Source organism: Orbicella franksi, chromosome 1 (genome assembly GCF_964199315.1).
Source record: "Orbicella franksi chromosome 1, jaOrbFran1.1, whole genome shotgun sequence".
In the NCBI taxonomy this organism is placed as follows: Eukaryota; Metazoa; Cnidaria; class Anthozoa; order Scleractinia; family Merulinidae; genus Orbicella; species Orbicella franksi.
In genome coordinates this window covers 6,416,209-6,438,561 of record NC_138145.1, presented here as the reverse complement: position 1 = coordinate 6,438,561, position 22,353 = coordinate 6,416,209, and the positions used below count along the sequence as shown (strand labels likewise).

General features: G+C 41.1%; 2 protein-coding genes and 1 pseudogene across 2 annotated transcripts in view; all 3 read right to left on the bottom strand.

The window, feature by feature from the left end:
- The window catches only part of LOC145485142 (interferon-inducible GTPase 1-like), a 7,976-nt gene extending 4,935 nt beyond the window's left edge, over positions 1–3,041 (bottom strand). The window contains exon 1 of the mRNA XM_081463837.1: positions 2,898–3,041. Coding sequence (XP_081319963.1) covers positions 2,898–3,041 — 144 coding nt within the window. The remainder of the gene's footprint in view (positions 1–2,897) is intronic.
- LOC145467211 (interferon-inducible GTPase 1-like) overlaps positions 1–22,353 on the bottom strand; it is a 62,815-nt gene that overhangs the window by 12,778 nt on the left and 27,684 nt on the right. The window lies entirely within an intron of this gene.
- On the bottom strand, positions 7,248–9,160 carry LOC145466292 (uncharacterized; annotated as a pseudogene).

Genomic DNA, 22,353 nt, shown 5'->3' with positions numbered 1-22,353 from the left:
CGTTTTTTCGTATTTCAGCGTAGTATTTCTACACTACAATCACGAACAGTGTGAACCTAATTGCGTTCGCAGAACGCAGTCCTAATGCAGACTTGAGTCGAGTTTCATGGGACGGTGGACCTTCGTCCGAGGTTGTAACACCGATCTGGCCGCCCCGCCGCAGGGGCGAAACGAATGACATCATCGCCAAACCATGTGCTGTACATTTCTTTCGAATGTGGGTCTTTGTTTCGTTTAAGTGCGGGATTTTGTGGACATTTGCACTGTAATTTGGAAGCTGTAAGTAGTCAATTTTCTTTTCAAGTCTTTCTGACTGGATATCATGAGACTAAAAGATATCACTGTTAACATTTATCGATGCCTTAAGGAGGTATGTATGACTTCTGGTGCGAAAGTAGAGTTTGGCCCTGTTAGACGAAATCGCCCGTCGTCAGCAACAAACAACTGCGTTGACGAAGCTCAACTTCAGCTGTGTTATTTCGCTCCTCTGCCTGAGCTTTGTAGTCAGAAATCTAACTTGTTGAGTTGTGTGTCTCGGAAAGCGGCCGTGATTTGTTTACAAAAATTTCACTCACCGAGTGGTGTAGTTCGAAAATTGGCCATAATTTGTGGTCAGAAATCTAACTCGCCGAGTTGTGTAGCTCGGAAAGCGGCCATCATTTGTGATCAGAACTTTAACTCACCAAGTGGTGTTGTTCCAAAACTGGCCATGATTTGTGGTCAGAAATTTAACTCACCGAGTGGTTTAGTTCGAAAATTGGCCATGATTTCTGGTCGCAAATCTAACCATCTGAGTTATGTAGCTGGGCATTTAACCATGATTTCTAGTCGCAAATCTAACCATTGGAGTTATGTAGCTCGGAATTTAATAACGATTTTTCGTCATATGTCTGGAGAATTTGTTACTGCAAGTCATACACGAACCAGAGCTAAGCTAATCTAACAGTACCCTTTTCTAAAGTAAACATATGCAAATGTGCTACACAACATATTTGTTCCTATGGCCTACCCAAATTCATTAGCTTTGCATGTACCTCTACATCTTTCCAATAGACCAGAATGTCAACCTTGCCTAAACACCTTTACACGAACGCACTCATAATCTAGGATTACTTCTAGTAAACATTCTTATCAATATAACCGTAAACAAGGTCCATTGGAACATTTGTCGGGGCAAAACAAGAAATACTCACGTTTTCTACACGGTGGCAAGTCGCGCGAAATGGCGTCCTGTATGGGTCCGCAAATGATCCCAGGACCGCAAATGATCCCGGACCGCAAATGATCCCCAAATTGAACCGGAAATGATCCCGGACCGGAAATGATCCCCATATTGGACCGCAAATGATCCCGATCAAAAAATAACGAATGGCATGGATTTATATCAGAGGAAGGTGGGAACATATACAAAAATTATGAACTAAAAAACATGTTTTATCATTTTACAAAAAAATATTCCACAGCTGCTGTTTTGTTCTTCGAACGGTTCAGATCGTTTTCACTGTCACGCAATAAAAAAAAAAAAAATAGTAAATCGAAAACCAACCAATGGAAAAAGCTAAGAAATTGTGATGTACGCTATAGAAGATAACTAAAATAAGACACTTCTCCAAGTTTTAGCCCTGTGCGTTTCCCCAAACTTCAGAAATTCGTCGTAAATGTTTCCCAGAAATTTACAGAGCCCAGTAAGAAAACGCCATGTTGGTATACATCCGTGGTACACCAATATGGCGGTCGGAATATAGTGTAAACATTTGGAACTTACTTTGGCTTTCCAGACGACTGATTATCAGTACTAAACAAACAAGCATTTACATAAGCACTTTTCCTAATGCTCTAACTTCTAAAAAGGCTCAAAATCATGAGATAAGTATATATTTTTCAAGAAACTCGATCGTAGCCTTGTGTCACGCAACCTACATAACCCTGAAATTCAAAATGCCCTGGTTTCAAAAGGAAGCACGCTAATTGTAAACAGATATAAATATACCGCCTCTTATGCCTGATGAGGATAAAAACACGTCACGTGAAGACGATCTATTGAATCAGAAGTCTTGGAAAAACACATACTTGTAAACATTCTCGAAATCCCGGTGGCGATAGTATCAAACATCTATCAAACAGCTAACTAGTCAAAACGAAGTGCAAGCCTTGGCGTTGCTTGGTCATGAAGCTGAACTTCATAACTATAGCTTGGAATTTTGGCTTCTTAGAATACTCAAGTAGTCATTTCCGAGGAATTAAAGCCAAAATACGACCAACGAAATATTATAAAATAAATTTGTTCCAATTTCCAGTGCCGCACACTAGGTGTTTAACAGAGTGATGAAGCGTTGTAGGCTTGAGGGTCTACTCAGGTGACAGCATCTTCCTTAATAGTTGCTTCATGGTTAGATTTTAGTTTAAAACTTTAGACAAATGGCGTTAATGACTGATAAAATGTGATTTAACTATAACACCGAAATATCAATGTTCAACAAAGGAGGATATGTAGCGTATGTTGCACGGATCATAAATTTACTGAGAATTGCAAAGAAATGCAAACCAAGTCGTGTTTTGATGATTGCGTGGTGATATTCATAACATCGTATTTAGCAACAAAATTTAGCCGAAAGTATGAAAAAAAAGCAAGTTGTAAGCCACTACAATTATAAGATGGCTTTAATAAAAACATCGGTATTCACGTACGCCAATTCCGTACAGTCCTCGACGAGGCGAGGACGGCAGAGAAGTGAGTCGAGAGTTCTTGTGCGCATGCCCGGTTGAGTAAATTTACTTCCTTGCGTGACGGCGCCAGTTTCTGCAGACTCACAAGGTTAATGGAACTAAAATATTTACATTAACTGCTAATGTTTAAACGTAAAAGCTCATTTGTAAAAATATATTTTTTTACGTACATTATTCTCAGCTGGTAGCACAAATAAAAATAAAAAGCAAACATCGCTTTCGCCTACTCGTTTATCGTAAACACACTCCGTACGACCGATTTCTTTTTTAAGCTCTGCCATTTCGATTATTTCCCATTCGCTGAGGTCGCCCATGTTGAACAGGGAAAATGCAGTAAATGGAGTTACAAATGTTGTGGTGCGGAAGTTAGAGCTGTTTCAGTATGATAATTTGTTTACAGCGTGTCACTTCATTTAAGAGTCTTGTAATGTCTTGTAACTTGTAAAAGGAGGTTATCGCTCGCAGAGTCGCGGCCATAACGCGAAGAAATATCAAGAATACAACCAGTCGAGGGTTTCTCCTCGGATCACTTGCGTGAACGGGCAGAAAATTGATAACAATTCGAGAAGAGAACAAAGTGAGATTGGGCGTTACACGCTGCTCCTCGCGGCCTCGTTGCTCGCTAAATAGGCTCCTGCGCGCGTAATATAACTTTATAAGAAAGACTGCTCGCAGTCTAGCGTGGATGGGAAAAGTTAAGTTTTCAAGGACCACTTCAGTTCTTGTTTCACAAATGATTCAGTTTTCTCGTTATATTCTTTGTATTGTCCTCATTTCTGGCAATTTAGGACCTATGACACTTCATTCAACTAACCTAGCACCACTTGTTGTTTGGCGTTGTCCACAGCTTCCTGAGAAAACGAAATGAACAAAACGAAACAATGCACAAATGTAAGTTTACCAATGTTTTAATTTGTTTGATTCATCTTTCATTATTTCATGTGCGCATGATGAATATTGCAATAAACAATGATTACGGCTTAGAAGCCAACAGCTTTCTAAAACAATACAGCCTTCGTTCGCGATCAAAACAGTTAAAACGACTTCAGGAACTGTCTATAGCTTCCTATGGGACGTTTATTACAATTTCTGTTGTATTTTGGATGCTTCGTTCTTTCAGGCATTCAGAGAAATGTAATCAACTCGACGGGTATTCTAAACTCGCACCAAAATGTTTTCTAAAACCCATTACAGTTCAAAAGAAACTAATGCAGTAGAAGCCTTTAGAGATGACCAGCTTAACTCACGACTGTCGCTCCATATTCACTTTATGTTGGACTGTCTTTTTTCGATTTTTTCTTGGCTTTTTTTGCTTAGCCTCGCAGTTGACAGTAGCTACAACGAAGTCCTTCCGCAAAGAATAACAACCTAATCAGGAGATTTTATTGGTATCCAATCATGCTGTCACGCAATCACCCACGACATGCTAAAAAGTGCCAGGCGATACGCCGTCAAAAGTAGCCTGTTGGCGGGGAGCAGCGAAATCCTGGGAACCAATTAAACCTATACTAAAAAGTGAGGAGAAATGGATGTTTCTCCTCCGTTTTCTCCGCTCACTAACGTTTATCGTTAAGATTCCAGTTTCCGCTCCTCTGGACCACTTTCAAAGACACGCACGTGTCAGGTCAACCGGCAAAGTCCTGAAGTTTTAAAAAGTATCGGTTTAATCAAGTACTGCATGATGGTCCAATATGTGTGACGTAGCGCCTAAGCTATTGAGTCGGATAGTTATAAGATTTCCATTAGGCGATCTGGTAACTACTATTTTAAGCCTGTGGCACCATGGCATAGGACGCCAGCATAAACTTTCGAACAGTCATGCGTCTTCTTCGACCAGGAGAACACTTTTCTCGGGCTATCGTTTTCTCTTAAAGAAAATGTTGCTTTCACAACGTTGTACAGAACTGGGTGGAATTTTTTTTTATATGCTGGACTCGAGGATTTATTTGACGGAAAACGAAATGGGGGTTCAAGTATCACCATCAAACAGCTCTGAGATTGTGGAAGGGCATAAGAACAAAAATTAAGAAATAGGTTGCTCCCTTTGATCCTAATGAACGTTAAAGGTTAAATGACGTTTAAACGTACTCAGGAACAAGTCTAACTTGCTATCGTCTGTTAGTCCACAGCTAAACTTCATCTAGACGTGACTTACGATAAACGCCTTTAAAGATAAAAAGAACCCCAGTGTATAGCACGGACCTCTTTTACCCAGCCTAGACTCCGATTTTTATCAATCGGCTCATAATATGTTAAGTATATATGTTACTTAAGCAAAAATTTTAAAATCGTTTCATGCTTTGTATTTTAGAGTGACATTAAAAATGCATTTGGTTTATTCATCTTATACACGGTTTGCCGTCTCCTTGTCCAATCATGACATCACAGTACGCCAAAGTAACACACTTTGAAATGTCTGTTGTCTTGGATTATGGATCCTTGTGTTCCCCTCCTTCGATTGATGGCCCGCGCGCATCGTGCTTAGGCCATAAATAGAAGGGGTAATACTTGGTCCGCTATTGACAGTGCGGACCTAGAGGAATGTAGGACCGACTACCTAAATGAAGTTAAGGTATTTCATTTCTGATTGTCAAGTGTGAAAAAAGTATCATAATTACATTAAACGCGAAGAGAGATCTTTTGAGCCCTCGCAAACCTGCAAATCTCAGTGCCGGGTTGTTCAAAGCCCGATTAAGCTAGCCCAGGATTAGCGAGAATTTTGATTTCAGTTTTGTAACTTTTGGGTGCTGTTTTCTGTTTATATTGTTTGTCCTTCAGGTTTGAGTTCGAAAGATCTAAAACTACACAAAACATAAGCAATGAAAAACATTTTCATACAAGAAAAATGGATACTTCGATTAACTTTTAATCCTGGGTTAGCGTTAACCGGCTTTTGAACAACCCGGCCCAGGTGAAAAACTCCATAGTTATCAACTTTTTTCATTTGTAGCTCCTAAAACGAAGCGCTAATTTCGAAATAACTGTAGAACCGTAAAAATGTTACTTCATGCTCACTAAAAGCTCTAATACGTCCATCGACGCGATATTAAATTAAATCTTCACTAAGATGTTTATCAAACTTATGTTAATACCTACCTACACTACACTTCAGAATAGACAGTTGTTGGAGAGAAGTTCGTATACACTTCTGGTAGCTTTAGGGTGCGTTCCTTAGGGGTTATCTGGATCAGGATCAGTGATCCAAGATCTGTCTGGATCATGGTGCATCAAAGGAGCCGATGAATCCAACCTGGTCATGGCTTTACCGGTTCCTTTGACGTGCCATATCCAGACAGATCTTGGATCACTAATCCTGATCCAGATCACCCTAAAGGAACGCTCCCTTAGTAAAAATGTGCTGTGATCTCTACTACAGCTACCAGACGTCTTTGCAAACTTTTTACCCATTCTACAAGAAAACCTTTCCGCATGTGACCTCAAAGTGAAAACGGTCTATGCATTCTTTGAAGGCCAGCCATCCGGACCTTTGAATGTAACTACTCCTTAGGTCCATCTGCCCATGGTGCGCGCAAGTGAATGTGCGTACGGTTTGCTATAAATACCGTTGGCATACACATGGTGGATCAGCTGATTTCAGCATTTAACAACTTGTCGGGGATGCTGTAACTTCGTGTTTGATGTCAAATCGTCGGCTTTTCTCTTCGGCTAGACAGGGATATGTTGCTCGTTGTTGTGGTTTCTGCTTCCGTAGCCTCCTTTACTCGTCGAAGGGCCTCGATGGCTTCTCTAACGTAGAGATGATTTTCGGGAAGGAACTCGTAACGTCGAATCGTTTCAAGTGCACGACTGTAATAATCTTCAGCTGAATTTAGTTTACCCTCCTTTTCAATCAGGCTACCGAGATGGTACAGACTGCGCCCCTCGCGCAACTGGTTACCAATATCACGTCTAATGTTCAGGGCCCTCTCCATGAAATGCCTCGCTTTTTCAAAACGTAAGCACTTGAGGTGAAGTCTCCCTAAATTGGTCAAAGAAATTGCCCCTTGATCTTGCTTCTCTCCACAAATTTCTAATTGGATAGCAAGCGCCTCCTCTAGAAATCTCCCTGCGTCGTCATAGCGACCACAATCGATTCTTGTGACTCCTAAATTATGCAAGCATCGTGCCACTATCAAATGTTTTGTGCAAAAAAGTTCACGGGAGATGGACAATGCCTCCTGGAAGTATTGCGTTGCCTAGGCGTGGTAGCAAAGGTTTCCCTTTACATTTCCCAAGCCGACCAAACATTCCGCCACTTCACCACTTTTTTCTCCACGTATCTCACGGAAGATAGAGAGTGCCTCGTGAAAAAACTTCGTTGCATCTTCATTGCGCGAGAAATTAAAGCTCACACGCCCTAAATGACGTAAACATTCTGCCACAGCTTTGTGTCTATTTCCATAAATCCGACGCCTCATCTCCAGTGACATCTTGAGGTACTCCATAGCACGAATATATTCGCTCAGGTCAATCAGAGCTCTTCCACAAAAGAAAAGTAAAAGAGACGGTGTTTTCTCGTTGACACTTACGCTTCCCTCAATTACGCGAACTGCTATTTGTATGCACTGCTTTACGGTTGACATTTTCCCATATTTGAGGCACATAGACGCACAAGAAACAAAGCACTCAAAGAAGTCAGCAAGAGGGGTAGCTTCGATGAGACGAGTATAAAAGTCGGTGCTGGAGAGTTGGAACGAAAGGACATATGATAGGAAGGCGTTCAAATGCTCAATGAAAATCTTTGAAGTCGACCTACCATCCACTGTGAGACTCTGAATAGGGCCGAGTGCTGCTGAAATCACTTCAATTTCCTTTCCTGGTTGGATACAGACTTCCTTATTGCTTCTTATAATCCGATACAAAACTTGGTGAAGCCACAAAGTCTGTTCACCGTCTTTCTTGCAAGAAATCTGCACTAGACTTGACTCCATTATCTTTCCGATGATATCCTCTTCGTCCAAATCGGGCTTTCGCTTTGCACGAATTTGACGACAACTTCCAGTGGAATCGGTCCTGGAGCGCTGATAGAAAGGAACTGAAATGTATGAAATAAAACGTCTTCATTAACGACCTCTCTTTCTACAGCCATTCGCACGGCAACAGGCATTGACTTTGTGTAGCCACTGTCGGATTTCTTCTTGATCTCGCCCATAGTCTCTTCCTTTCCACGGTTTAATTTATCCAGATATGTCACCCAGTTGAAGTGAGATGATCCACGGGAACGCACACTATAAACGTACCAAGCGGCACAAGCCAGTGCCAGAGGCTGGTAATCTAAGGCTTTGGCAACATCTTGCACGTTTGCTTGATTTGGCATCTGCGAGACGTTTGTAAGAAGACTTACAGCATTATCAGGATCCATGCCTCTGCAAAGAGAGATGCAGTGACTGCGAGATTCATTGTCAGAAATGGTACTACTGTCTTGGGTTGTAACAAGGATTTGCCCATTGCCGTACTCTTTACATCCACAAGTTGGCCAGAATCGTCTAACAGCTTCGAGGTTAACGACATTGTCAATTATGAGGAACCACGTCGAAAACTATTTCATTTTCGGAGTTACTAATCTCTGAAACTGCTCCAACTTTTCTTGAATGGAATCCTTTGATGTCGTTATATCCAGATCACTGTGGGAAACCTGTTTGTAAAATGCTTCCCCGACCATTCTTGCAATCTGGCTCTTGCCACAGCCAGGATTACCCGACAGATATATTGTAGTGATTTCTCCATCGCTGCTCTTCTTGAGTTCTTCCATTTGTTTGGGGATCATCGTCACTTCACGGAGGCGTTGCTGGATTGCATGAGAGGGTTTCGTAGGAAGGTTGCCTAGGAACGTCTTGGGATTGGATTTAAGTTCCTCCTCGAGAGCAGTTGACTTTTCTTGCCAGGCTCTAACGTCTTCTTGCTCTTTGACTAGTTGATCCTTAAGAGGCCTCGATTCCTTTATAGGGAAGCTCTTCTGATTGGCAATTGCTTTGATATCCCCGACAGGAAGACTTAACCCCATGAACGCTGCTTCTACTCTTCCAATCAAAGATTTGAAATCGATTTCAGAGATAGTACCCTTGGAGACATGAGCAAAAATTTCATTACGGAACACTCTAAGGTCGTCCACGTGGCTGTGTATTGTAGGACTGAGAGAGGTCCCAATACTAGTGGAGAAAAGAATTCCAAAAAAAGCGCTGTACAGTCCCATTCCTTGCGGTTACCATTTTTTTATGATATTTAGCAACCTTGTATTTTTCTTTTGACTTGCTGGTGGTTCTTGTCTATCAAAGTCTTTTCCATTCTTCAAAGTGTCCTCCCATTCTCCCAAAGAGCCCATGTATCTCTTATCCCACTCTTGTTTGAAGACTGTACTAAGCCGCTCTGTGATAATGTTCGCTGTAATGTCGCATATTCGGAAGAAGTTCAAGTTTTCGACAGAATACTCCATAAAGGCACGTTAAGTCCAGTATCTGGTATAAGACAAGGAAGTTTTTCATTTACATCATAGAAGAAACCTTATCATTCTAGTTTTAATCACTAAACAAAAAAAAGCATTTTGGGCAACGGTTATAGTCGGTAACAACTTGGAATGAAAACAAAATGTGCGAGATGAATGGAAATTTGAAGGAAAAGGTCATGATGGCGTCATTTTTTTAAATGACCTGAACCAATTAATATGAGTCGAATGTTACTCCTAATAAGGTAACCTTGAGAGCGACTGACCCGTTCATATAAACTCGGGAAACCGGCCGGGCTTGCCCGCAACGGGACGATGCTTGTCGTCTAAACGCATGGAAATTTTTAGCTCGGTTACCGCGAAATGCAAAAGAGAAAACCAAGGAGTCGCCACGCACAGTTCTATCTTCCATATCTGTCTTAGCGTGGCCAAGTCGTGTAACGAACTTAAATGCGGAAGAAAAAACACTACTAATTCTATGAAGAACGCCGTGAGATAATACAAAGTGACGTCGCGACAAGTAGGGGCCAAATCATCCCCTGAATTTTTTATTAGAGGCGCGCGGTGAGTCACGGGAGAAATCCAATATGACGACTAAGCTCTTTTGGGGAAATCTTACTCCGGATCAAATAAATCAGTTTTTTTCGGAGAAAAAGCGAGGAGTACATGTCTCGTACAGAGGATGACTCAGAGTTGCGGGACATATCACGAGTTTTTGCTGAGCTAGAAGCGGCGGTTTAAATCATCGAAAAGAAATTCATTACAGATAGTGTTCGAAACCGTGACTTACAACAGTTGATACCCATCCAAGGAATAGATAAGAACATTGAAAAAGCTTCATGAAAAGACAAGTAGAAGACTGCGCTCGAAACCAGCTTTAGCGACACCGTGGAAAGGAGAGTTTACCATGGATGTACCCCAGGAAGTTTTTGATTTGATCTACCGTAAAATTGTACACTCCAACAACTTTGGCCATCAGTCGAGGGAAAGACCAGCCTGTACTGACATTGAAATCACGGACAGGAGAAAGGCAATATTTATTTTAAACAAACTGAATCAAGATGGCATTCTTATTAGCCGTGATCATCTACTCAGGAAGTATTTGGGAAAGTGTGCTGGTGGTGTTCATGCGCTTGAGAGGTGTGGAGTTGTTGTTTGTGGAGAAAAACCTATGAGATTTAAATATCATTACAACACAGACGTTTTATCAGTCAACTCTCATTATAGTTATTGCAATCAATTCGGCGTTCCACAACACTAATTCACGTGTAAAAGTGTAGAGACGTAAAAACAGGTTGTTGAAGTTTCAGTTCTGACTGTATCATTTTATTATGGACATTGCAAGGAACTACAGGGCTGTCCTCAGCACTAAGAAATAATTACCAATAATTTTTGCAGTGATTGTTGGATTCTTAAACAAATGCTCCGTCAGATACCTGATTTACCAACTGTAAATTTCGCAGTAACTAATAATTGTATGTATTGTGCCCATTGTTTATGGATAGAGTTGAACCTGTAAATAACATAAATAAATAAACAAATATACATTTATATAGCGCCATTTTCCACTAATTGTCCATAACAGCCCTGTATTAAGCAGCCACCCCCTTTTAAGCAGCAATTCACTCAGCTAAGTCCTACTTTTTGGGTACTCATATAAGGGCTGTATTTGTTACCTTTATTATGCAGCCTCCAGTATTATGCAGCCAATTTATAAAAAGCCAAGCGTGGCTGTCATATACAGGTACATGTAACGTTAATTGTATCACATTAGCACTGGCCAACATTTTTGCAAAAACTGATTTGAATGGCATTAATCTTAAGTCATGCAGCTTATTTTTTTGTTGTCGAGTTATTTGGGCTTACGATAGCCTCAGTGAACAACACGTGTTTACTTCAAGACGCCATCTGTAATAACCCACATACATCTCGCACGTAACTAACTTGAACAATACTTCATGTAAGCTAACACAACATCTCCCCCCATTGTTCAAGAGTATCTAGGGAACGAACTGAGCTTGAGAAGACTGACAAACAATATATGGAATCTTATAACACAGCGTCATCTCAAACTAAACCTAGATTCCCTCTAACCTTCAGCGATGGTTTTATAATTCTCTTAAGCCTAGTAGCAAGAATGGGTGTTACAGGGGTACTTGAATGTCTCCCTTTGCAACGGGAATGTCCTTCCGAACAGGTGTTGCCGCTTTGTCCTCTGCGGGAACTTGGTTCATCATTAGTGCCGGTCGCTCACGTTGCTCCTGCTGATTTGGCGGTGGAGTAAGGTGAACGCGGTTTCTTCTTATCGTGCTGGTCGGTGTTTAAACTTTATACGACCGAGGTGTTGATGCTGCTTCAATGACTTTTCCTGACCGCTGAAGGTCCTCGACGAAAACTTCAGCACCCGGTCCAACTGAAGGCAAGGGCTTGGCTTTATGCCTGGTGTTGAACACCGTTTCCTGCTTCAATTTGCTCATGCTTTCTCGTGCACGCAGGTTATCCAAGTCAGGCCACTGTGGGTACAGCTGGGTGTGGAATAACGGAACGCTGTTCCTAATCTGCCTTCCCATCAGTAACTGAGTAGGAGAGAACTTGCATGCTAGTGGTGTTGAACGATAGGCTAGTAATGCTTTAGCAGGGTCTTTTTCCTTTGTTAGATTCTTCACAGTTCTAACTCCCCGCTCAACTTCTCCATTTGCTTGGGGAAATCGAGGACTACTTTTACTATGCTTGAATGAGGGTCATGAAGAGGGTACCAAATCCCAGTTCCCAGCCCAAATTTTTGCGAAATCCCAGTTCACAGCTTAAATTTGGTCCAAACCCCAGTTACCAAATCTAAAATACCATTCCCAGTGATTGTTTGCAGACTTATGTGTATAATTAACGAAATGCCTAACTGACGTCGTTTGGATACACACATATCTTCACCTGGACTAAAGAAAATCTCTCATTCTTCTGGTGAGCAGTCTTTGTCTTCTCACTGTCTCCACTTTCGCTGCTGCTGTACTCGTCACGTTGATCAGTACAGGAGAAAACCTCCGCAGGCTATTCCTCAGACTCACCTTCTGGACGTTCTGCACTTTCCCCGGCACTGAGCTTTGCGCACGAGGAAGTACAAACTGCAAATCTAATGGATTAAGCAATGTCTGTGTTTCATATAAAGCCAGAAGCAGTGTCCCAGTTCTGTCCTTTGTGTTGTCTTGTCGTACACTTCGCTGCCTTACACACTTGTCGTATTGTTTTGCCCACACTCTCATCTCTGATTCATCATTTCTGGACAATCTTTCTCCCACCGCAGTAGCAGAATGTTCAACAGGGTAGTATGAGTTGGGATGCGTGTAATAATGTGCAGACCATAGTGCCACTCTCTTTGCTCCTTCTTCAACTGATGAACCAAAAATATTCGTAGAGAGTTAATGTTTCCTTCTTAAAATGAGTGACTGCATGTTGGTTCTCAACATTTAACGTCAGGAGTGATTCTAATTCAAGTTCACCTCGAAACCTGGATATGAAGACAGATCTTTGATGTTGTGCTCTACCTTGCGAAGCGATTGTGCCATCAGTTCCAATAGCTTCAAACACTTGTTTGATAAAGTACCCTCTGGCACATCAGTGGTTTCTTTTGCCAAGGACTGTAGCTCTCTTGCCTTCCGTGAGCAATACTTCACGTACTCCAGCACCTCATCCACCATAGCAATTGCTCCATTAACCGACTTATGTGGTTCTCTAACTGTGCATTTTTTGGAATGAATGTTAAAAGCCTTCACCAGGACTTGTAACTTTCTAAAGAACTCTGTAATCCCTGTCAACGGTTTGGTGATTAGTTTGACCGCGCCAGAACCAAAGTGTGTAACGTAAATACAAATGTTACGATCAAATGTACGCAGATCCCAATTGGTTGACACAGTTTCGAGTGTGATTATGAACCTTCACTATCACCTTTACAGTGTCCTGCAATCATAACAACAGCCCCAGATTCAAACAGCTTAATAGAGTGCTCTTCGCAGAACAAAATATCTTTACCAAGCCAAGCGACGTTCACTGCTCGTGATGATATGGGTAGGCCATCACTCCCTCTAACGATTCTTGTCACACCCTGTGATGGAACAAAGACACGAAGAACACCATCTGCACAAACAGCAAGTTTATCCTCTGAGAGTGCCAAAGAACTACGATTTGTTCAATTGTCTGCATAGCTGCACATGACATTCACTGCTCCAAGGACACCTACTCCGTCAAAATCAGTTGTGATCGAGTAAATACTCTTTGTAGGATGCACCAATTAACATGTCACCATTTCCAAGACATAAGTTTACAATTTTCTGTGTGTATTACAGCATTTTGTGAGTTAATATACTTGATTTCGATTATCATAGTCCGCGAATTGGACGCCATTTTTATCTTTTCCGCCACGTGCAAACACGCGCATATCATTCTATCAACAACAAACCGCTGACCAGGAAAACTGACAGAACTTAACAATAAAACCGTGTGGAACCTAGTAGCTAGAACGTGGAAACGAAAAATGTGATGATTCTATGTGTCTACTGAGGTCTACTGCAGAATTTTAATTCTTTATCCAAAAGAATTGTTACATAATCAGCTTACGTAGTGCTATTTATTCTGTCACCTTTCAGGCATGGTCGTAATGCAGAGTGTTTGATAATTAGCATGCATTGTTCCGCAAGCCCAAATATATGCAGAGACGCTTCTGGAACTTTCTAAGATTTACATAAGTATAAAAACTTGTAAGTTTAGCTCGGCATTTTATTCATTACTGGTGTGTGTGTTCAAGCAATAAAACCTTTGCCAACCGGAGTAGTTAACATGGTGTCAGGATTTTACAAACCCAGCCAAGACTAACGTCGACAGCGATCACCGCCAGCTTTTCGGAAAGATAAATTCTCTCAATCCACAATGGCTGAACTGGAGCATTTACCAGCGCCGAAAGGAAACTTCACGCCGGCCCCCGAATGTTACCAAAAGTGCTTAGATTGGGTTGAGGAATGTGAACTCCTTTTGAATGATCCGTTAGCTTCGAAGAGCAAAGCCGTGAAAGCAAATTAAGTGGAAGTCTCTCTAAAAGCGGTCTGCTGCATTTCTGGTCGGAAAAAAGTTTTCCCTCAAACTTTTCTCAGTGAACTATCTTGGGTCATAAGTAAATGCAGACACTTTAGTTTTTGCAAATACGTCAAAATAATTTTTTTAGAGCTCACAACAATCATAGCCGGAAAACGCCTAAATTTGAGCGTTCCAAGGACGGAAAAATTCTTAAATTGACAAGCTCGCTGCTCAAAGACCATCAAACGCAACAAAAAATTGTTACTATCCCTACATTAAGTGATCCTTCAAGGGTAGGAAATGCACGTTACTTTTGATATATTTTGTTTTGGGGGATCCTGAAAATTTATCTTTTACCACCCGTTATATCACTTTCTGAAAACCTGCGAAAGTAGCTTGTCTTCACTGGCGTTTATTTCCCAAGTCCAGACCCGGCCGCTCAAAACTCCAACTGAATTCTGCTAAACAAGGGTTAGGAAACATAGAAATGTAAAAATACCTTGCGCTTTTTATCTTTCTTTCCCACAGCGACTTCGAACTTTCTGTGCTTTGTGTGAATCTCACAGTTCATTATGCAAATTAGGTTGTCACGCAAGTTCACATTCAAAACGCTTTAACATTGTTACATTTCACCTTAAGTCTAAAATAAAAACGATTACACAAAAATAAAAATTACTAACGGCTCAAGTAGCTGAAAGTGGTGACTTATTTGTTCCCTTGCACCCTGCCGTGAGGAAATCGCTGGGAAATGATGTGGTCGCTCCAAAGTATTATGCAAATTTAGTTGCCTGTAAAACTTGGTCTATATAATCGGGAAACTTTTTCATGTTTTTGAATCTAGCTTTTCTTCTATTGACGATTTAAAAAAGAAACATGTGTAATTCAATATTTGCATGCACTTAGGGTTCTAATACTTAAACATGTAGAATTCAGCTTTTACTAGGTGTGAAATGCTTCTACAATGAATACTGAAATCGACAATTTGTGACCAATGCATTCAATTCAATTAGCTTCCAGTCTGTTTATTATCTTCTATTCGGTAACTGAAAGTTGAAAGACGACAGGGTTTAGCTTTGTAGGTTTTCGTGGATTAGTATATCCGTATCATTTATGAGCGAAGTTAAATATTTAGTAACTTGAAATAGTGTGCGCGGCTAGAATTAATATCAAAAGATCAATTTTGGCTTTTTTTATTACCCGTTGAAGCGACCGCCCAACAACAGGAATACGCAATTTTATAACTAATTTTTGGTGGCCTCGTTTAGTATCAAGTTTGCAATTTAATTTTAGGGCATTTTTGGCAAGAAATGTCAGTGCTAGTTGCGTTGTGTTTTGGCTTAGGCCTAGCTTACATGATTAAATTTTACCACCGTGTCTGACAAATCAGATTAAACGGATACCTATCTCAAAACAAAATGTCGTGCTTTTTATCGCGCACGTGTACAGACCGTCGTGGGATTCAATAGGAACATTGGGTATCATTAGCATACTTCAATGCAATGACTTCATAGAAAGTCACCTTGCTTCCATCCATTTGTCACGAGAGACCATAACAGAGGGACAGCGGCGTCGACAAAACCCGGATCGGATCACGGATCGGATCACGGATCGGATCACGGACCGGATCACGAATCGGATCACGGATCGGATCACGGATCGGATCACGGACCGGATCACGGATCGGATCAAGGAAAAAAATTCAAAATTTTGTTGAGCAAATTGCACTAGAGTGACTACTGTGAGCAGAAAGTTTTATTTAATTCAGGTGTGATGTTCCTTTATTCTTTTATAATATCAAGCCAACTGGGAGCTGGTCACAGATGAATTTTTTTCAGGCTGTTGGGTTTTGATTGCGATGATCAATCATGTCTTCATATCTTTCTCCGCAGTTCAGATAAATGATATTTCGTGTATTCACTTGCATCAAAGGTAAACTGTCATAAAACGAGTCAGTATGGTAATAATAGGACGAACGTATGAATAGAAACACAAAAACTAAAAACACTAAAAAATTAAACACCTGATGATTTCAAACAATTTCCGTTTTTGAGACAAGTCTATACTTTTACAAGATGTGAGTTTGGAATACGATATTTCGCACTGGAATAAAACGAAACAAACCATTTGTATTTCAAGGAAATATAGCTGTTTTACAAAAAATTCTAGGAATGACATCGATAGTGTGAACGATAACGCAACCCGAGAATAAACAACATTTTAGGAGTTACGTAACGAGTTTTAGAGTCATTTTTAGGGTCGTAAAGAGTTGCCTTTAAATAGAATAAAACCTTAAAATGATCGTGTTCTAGGATAGAAAACACTTAAGAGGCAAGAACAAATCAAAACGGAATGAGGATCGTCAAGGATGGCAAAGATTAACGGGGATTGCAAATGACGAACTTGAAAAACTAGGCTAGTTTTTTCAAGATGTGCAAATCGTGACGTAGCTCCTTCAAAGCAAGTCATGTCCTTAAGCTTTCGTACGTAAGTTTTCTCATTAACTGTAACGCCAACTGTAACGCTAACATCTGACACGAAAATGTAGCCGAGAATTGGCCACTGATAACAATTTCAAAAACGAGAATGGGAGGTTCACGCAAGCTTCGAGCCAACTAACGTTCAAATATAACTACATCTGCCTGTTCATTACAATTTAAATTCGTCGTAAATTAGGCGCTTATGTGGCTTTTTAAATGAACTCTTGTCATTCTCTGTAATTAACATGTCATTGCGTCAAATTCGGGATTCTTATTCTCATTTAACATATTTTAGTTTTCCACTTTTATTTATCATTATCTTATAAACGGTTTGATTTTAGTTTTTGATTTTTTTTCTTTAAAACTTTTTTTTTTTCTGTGATCCGATCCGTGATCCGATCCGTGATCCGATCCGTGATCCGATCCGTGATCCGATCCAGGTTTTGTCGACGCCTCCTTTTGTTACATAACACAGGCGTTAAAACATTTTGTTTTATCCGGCTGTAATGTATTGAAAGCAGTTTCAGAGGTAATAGGGGCACTGTTCCATAGAGAAAAGGTCAAATTAGCTGCCCCTGAGAGGGATCTGAGTTCACATAGCTGTTAGGTCAGGACACCCTCACCACAACACAACCCGTCCTCATCCTCTGTTTACTTTTTGATCATCGTGATTCTCGCTCTTCTGGAGTATAGTAAAACATATGAGAGTCATCTGAGTGATTTGCTTACGAAAGCGTTATTAAATGAAGAAGTACTTACTTACTTAGGAGAACAATAATTGTCCACCAAGTCGATGCCCATTTTGAAGTGTTTTCCAAATGCATCGCAATTCCATTATAAGCAAAGAGCAAGCAAAGTTTCATTGCAAGATAATGAGTATTGCTAAAGCGAATACACACTGTACGAACCTGTACACATTGGTTGACTTTGCAGTGTCTGGAGCAGATAAGGAGGTAAAATCTTTGTGGCTTGTGCAACACAGCTGAGATTACGAAGGTCACGATGTTGTCGATTTCAGTTACAGCGTTCTGTCAAGATTTGATATCAATTTTCAAGTTTTAACACCGGCTTAATAGTACGGTTCACTTTAGAAACATCAGCAGAAAATGGAAAGAAAGAATCAAAACACTAGAAAAGTTTTGCAAACTGACCGGTCTATAAACAGGACTAATAGAAGTAATGGACCGTGACTAAATTTGCAAATATTCCGGCCACGTTTTCCTGACTTTTCCACAAAGCGTCTGGAGATCACTGCTAATAATTCAGCAATGCTACCTATTTAAACCGTTTCTGAGTTTTATTTTTTGTCGGATCCCTGTATCTTAAACGTGGCATGATTAATTAAAATAATGTGAGAGCGTTTTGATTGAAAACAATCTGAATTAGCGTGACAACCTAATTTGCATAATGAACTGTGAGAATCGCACAAAGCACAGAAAGTTCGAAGTCGCTGTGGGAAAGGAAGATAAAAAGCGCAAGGTATTTTTACATTTCTATGCTTCCCAATCCTTGTTTAGCAGAATTCAGTTGGAGTTTTGAGCGGCCGGGTCTGGACTTGGGAAATAAACGCCAGCGAAGACAAGCCACTTTCGCAGGTTTTCAGAAAGTGATATAACGGGTGGTAAAAGATAAATTTTCAGGATCCCCCAAAACAAAATATATCAAAAGTAACGTGCATTTCTTACCCTTGAAGGATCACTTAATGTAGGGATAGTAACAATTTTTTGTTATGTTTGGTGGTCTTTGAGCAGCGAGCTTGTCAATTTAGGAAATTTTCCGTCATTGGAACGCCCAAATTTAGGCGTTTTCCGGCTATGATTGTTTTCAGCTCTAAAAAAAAAAATATTTTGACGTATTTGCAAAAACTAAAGTGTTTGCATTTACTTATGACCCACGATAGTTCACTGAGAAAAGTTTGAGGGAAACCTTTTTTCCGACCAGAAATGCAGCAGACCGCTTTTAGAGAGACTGCCACTTAAGTTCTCATTTGGGCATGAAAAACTAGAAGAACGCACATAAAGTCACTGAATCTCACCACGGAACAGAAGGGAGATCCAAGCGTGTTGTTAAAAAATTTCGTGGAGTGGACACAGCCGAAATCCAACGCACTCGCAGCCGCATCAAACTTCCGCCGCCTGGAGCAAGGTGATCTTAGCCTTGCAGAGTACATTGACAAAGCAACTATTCTGTACGACCAGTGTCAATATCCTCCAGAAGCCTGCGATCGACTACTTCGGGATGTAATAGTAATTGGGCTACGCTCCAAAGAGGCCTATTACAAGTGCATTGAAAAAGGCTCACCATTGATGCTGGAAGAGGCAATAGAAATCGCTCAGAATCAGGATGCCACAGCACACCAGGTTGGTTACATGCGACCGGAATTCAAAGGCGATCCACTACAAATGGAAGTTCATAAACTCCAAGGAAACAGGCAGACTGGCGATGAGATCACGCTTCCAATGTGCGCATGCATTTCGTCATCGTCAATTGTTGACTTCACTGTTTGGCTTCGGGGCTGGAGTCTTGAAAGCGCATCGGCTATGATGCATCTTCTTTCCAGGAACATGCTTGATCTCCTTGAAGTGGAATCTCATCAGTCGTATTCTAAATCTTTGATTTCTTGGTGGAAGTTGATCCAGTGTGTGAGTACTCAGAAGTGGCGCCAGGGGTTTATGGTCTGTTTCCACAGAGATTGATTTTCCCACAATGTACTCCCAGGATCGTTCGCATGCCCATGTGAGCGCTAGGGCTTCTTTTTCGATTTGTGCATATCTGGTTTCAGTGGGCGTCATCGCTCGCGATATGAATGAGACTGGTCGCCAGGAGTTGTCAGGTTGGAGTTGAAGAATTATCCCACCCAGGCCAAAGGATGAAGCATCAGCTTCCACGTTGGTTTCCTTGTTTGGATCGTACAGAACCAATACTGGAGCTCGTGTGAGGTCAGATTTGATGTGCTCAAATGCTTTCTGTCACTTCCCCATGTCCATTGGCTCCCGTTGTGAAGAAGGCCTCTGATGTTCTTTGTCTTGTCAGCGAGGTGCTCGGAAAACTTGCTTAGTTGGTTCACCATGCCAAGAAAGGTCCTCACTTCTTGCACGTCTGAGGTGGCGGTAGGTCTGCAATTGCTTGTAGCTTTTCAGGATCTGCCTTAATTCCACTGAAGCTTATAACGTGTCCAAGGAACTTGACTCTGTCTGTGCTGAACTGGCATTTGTCTAGGTTGAGTGTCATGCGAGCTTCAACCAGACGCTTGAGTACTGCTTCTAACCTCTGATCGTGTTCAGTCTCGTCTTTGCCATGGACTAACACGTCATCTATGTTGCACTCCACGCCATCTAATCCCTGGAGGATCTGACTAATATTCTTGTGGAATTTCTCGGAACCAGAACTGATTCCGAAGGGCAACACATTGAAACAGAAACGGCCCCATGGAGTGATGAATGTTGTCAATGGTCTCCAACATCCTGCGTAACTCTTCCTTTGTTTTCTGATACAAGGGGAAGGGCACTTTCCTTGGAACTGACACTTGGAAAGGTTTAGCATCTTCTTTGAGTGTGATACGGTAACTGTTCTTCATGACACCTTCTTCCTTCGAACAACTTGGGGTACTTGTCGGCTACTTTACTCTTGTGGTCATCACTGCTCAGGCTGTCAAGTCTGCTTATCAGCTTTAGAAGTTCAGCTGGCTTTCTTCGTAGCAAAGGTCGCGCCAAATCTTCTATTGCATACACTTGCTCCTTAGCAATCTTATCTTGCACTTGCAACTCTGCTATGAAAGTTCGTAGACAGCTCAGTTTCTGTTTACATGGACCCATGAGTAGCCTCTTGGTCCTGCTAAGAGATGGAACTGGCTCGTTCAAATATTACGTTTCTCTTTACCACAAAATGAGCTTCAAACTTGCCTTTCACCACGTTTACTGCTTTGCTTCTTCATTTGTCATTCCGAATAACAGTACGACGTCGTCAGCTTCTTCTCCCATCGAATAAATCAAAGTATTCACTCGGCTCTCGCCGTCCTTTTAGTGAAGTCCAGTCGCTTTTCGAAATCGTTCGAAACACTTGATCCAACGGGACCATTCTTCGGGTTTGAAGTTGAACTTTTCAGGTGGTGGAACTTGGTAACTCGCCATGGGTATCTGTTGAACCATGGCCTGCTGTACAGCTACGGCGACGTGTGGTTGTGCGGCGTGAGCGCCAGGTTCGTTTGGTTCTTCAACTACTTGAGGTTGTTCAGCTTGAATTCCGGCCTCTTGTGCACCTTGGTATCCCATGTTTCCGTTTTGTCTGATTCTTCTTCAGTTTAAAGGCTATTGGGAACTTCCCGCTGCCACCATGTCGAGTTATTTGGGCTTACGATAGTCTTCAGTGAACAACACGTGTTTACTTCAAGACGCCATCTTTAATAACCCACATGCATCTCGCACCTAACTAACTTGAACAATACTTCATGTAAGCTAACACAACATTTGTCTCACACTGTTCATGTAGTAACACAACCGCCCACCCTTACTTCAGCGAGCCATACAACAAGGAACAATGTAATAGCTGAGGATGTAGGTCTTATGACTTACCTCATGGCAGAGCCAGCTATTCTTATGGCCTTCATCTCTTTCTCCTTCCCAACAGGTTCCATATTAGAGTTTGCACTTGAGAATGTCGCGTTAAGTTTACAAGGTACCATAATGTTAGATTTTTTTCCATCTGTCAGACAATGGCAAAATAAACCTTATAACAGTCATGATGCCCCAGCATTTTATTGTTTAAACTTAATATATTTTAATGGGAAGTTTCAACAAGAGATCCAGTTATGACCAGGCTGATTGTAGAAGTTTATGCCCACTACAAGAATAATTATCATTACAATATTACAATTTTACCTTCTCAGTATCACAGCAAGCTGGCTAAAAGCACCGGTTCAGTTGATTTTAAAACCATACCCATTAAAACAAAACACTCTATATGCAGCTATTTAATAACCATCATGGTGCTAGCATGTTTTTCGTTTGTTTGTTTTTCTTTTTAATCTGTCATGATGCTCACTGTCACATATGTTTTACTGGGAGGTTTCAATACGAGATGCAATTATGACCAGGCTGATAACTTAAGTTTATGTCTACAATCACATTGGATTTGATTTGATATTTCTGTTGATTTTAATAAAACACACTCCACATGCATGCAGTTCTCTTAATCTCCCTCAATAGCACTTTCAAGCGTTTGGAGTGAGTACAGGCCTAAGAGAGACTGCGCCAACAGGGGACTTTCAACCGGAAACACATAGAAATCAGCATGGTCTTCTCTAACCTGCGATCAGGCGTTCTCTTTTTCCTGCCCCCTGATCCCTTGAAAGAATCAGCTGAACGTGTCTTCAATGAAGTACACCACATAAATTAAGCAGTCAAGTTTAATTTTTTTATCATAGTTTCTTATACGTAGTTTTTAAAACACGTTTCAGAATAAAAACTAGCGATCGGCCAATTTCACGCGAAGGCAACTTGAGGAACTAGGCCGCAAAATTGGAATTGATATTCGCCCCGTGTATACAAGCTGTAAGATCGGACACGAGATCAAACCAAAAGAAAAGAAGCCGCCTATCATTAACCAGCAACGCGTTGTTTACTACTACAAGTGTGGTTTGTGCGATGC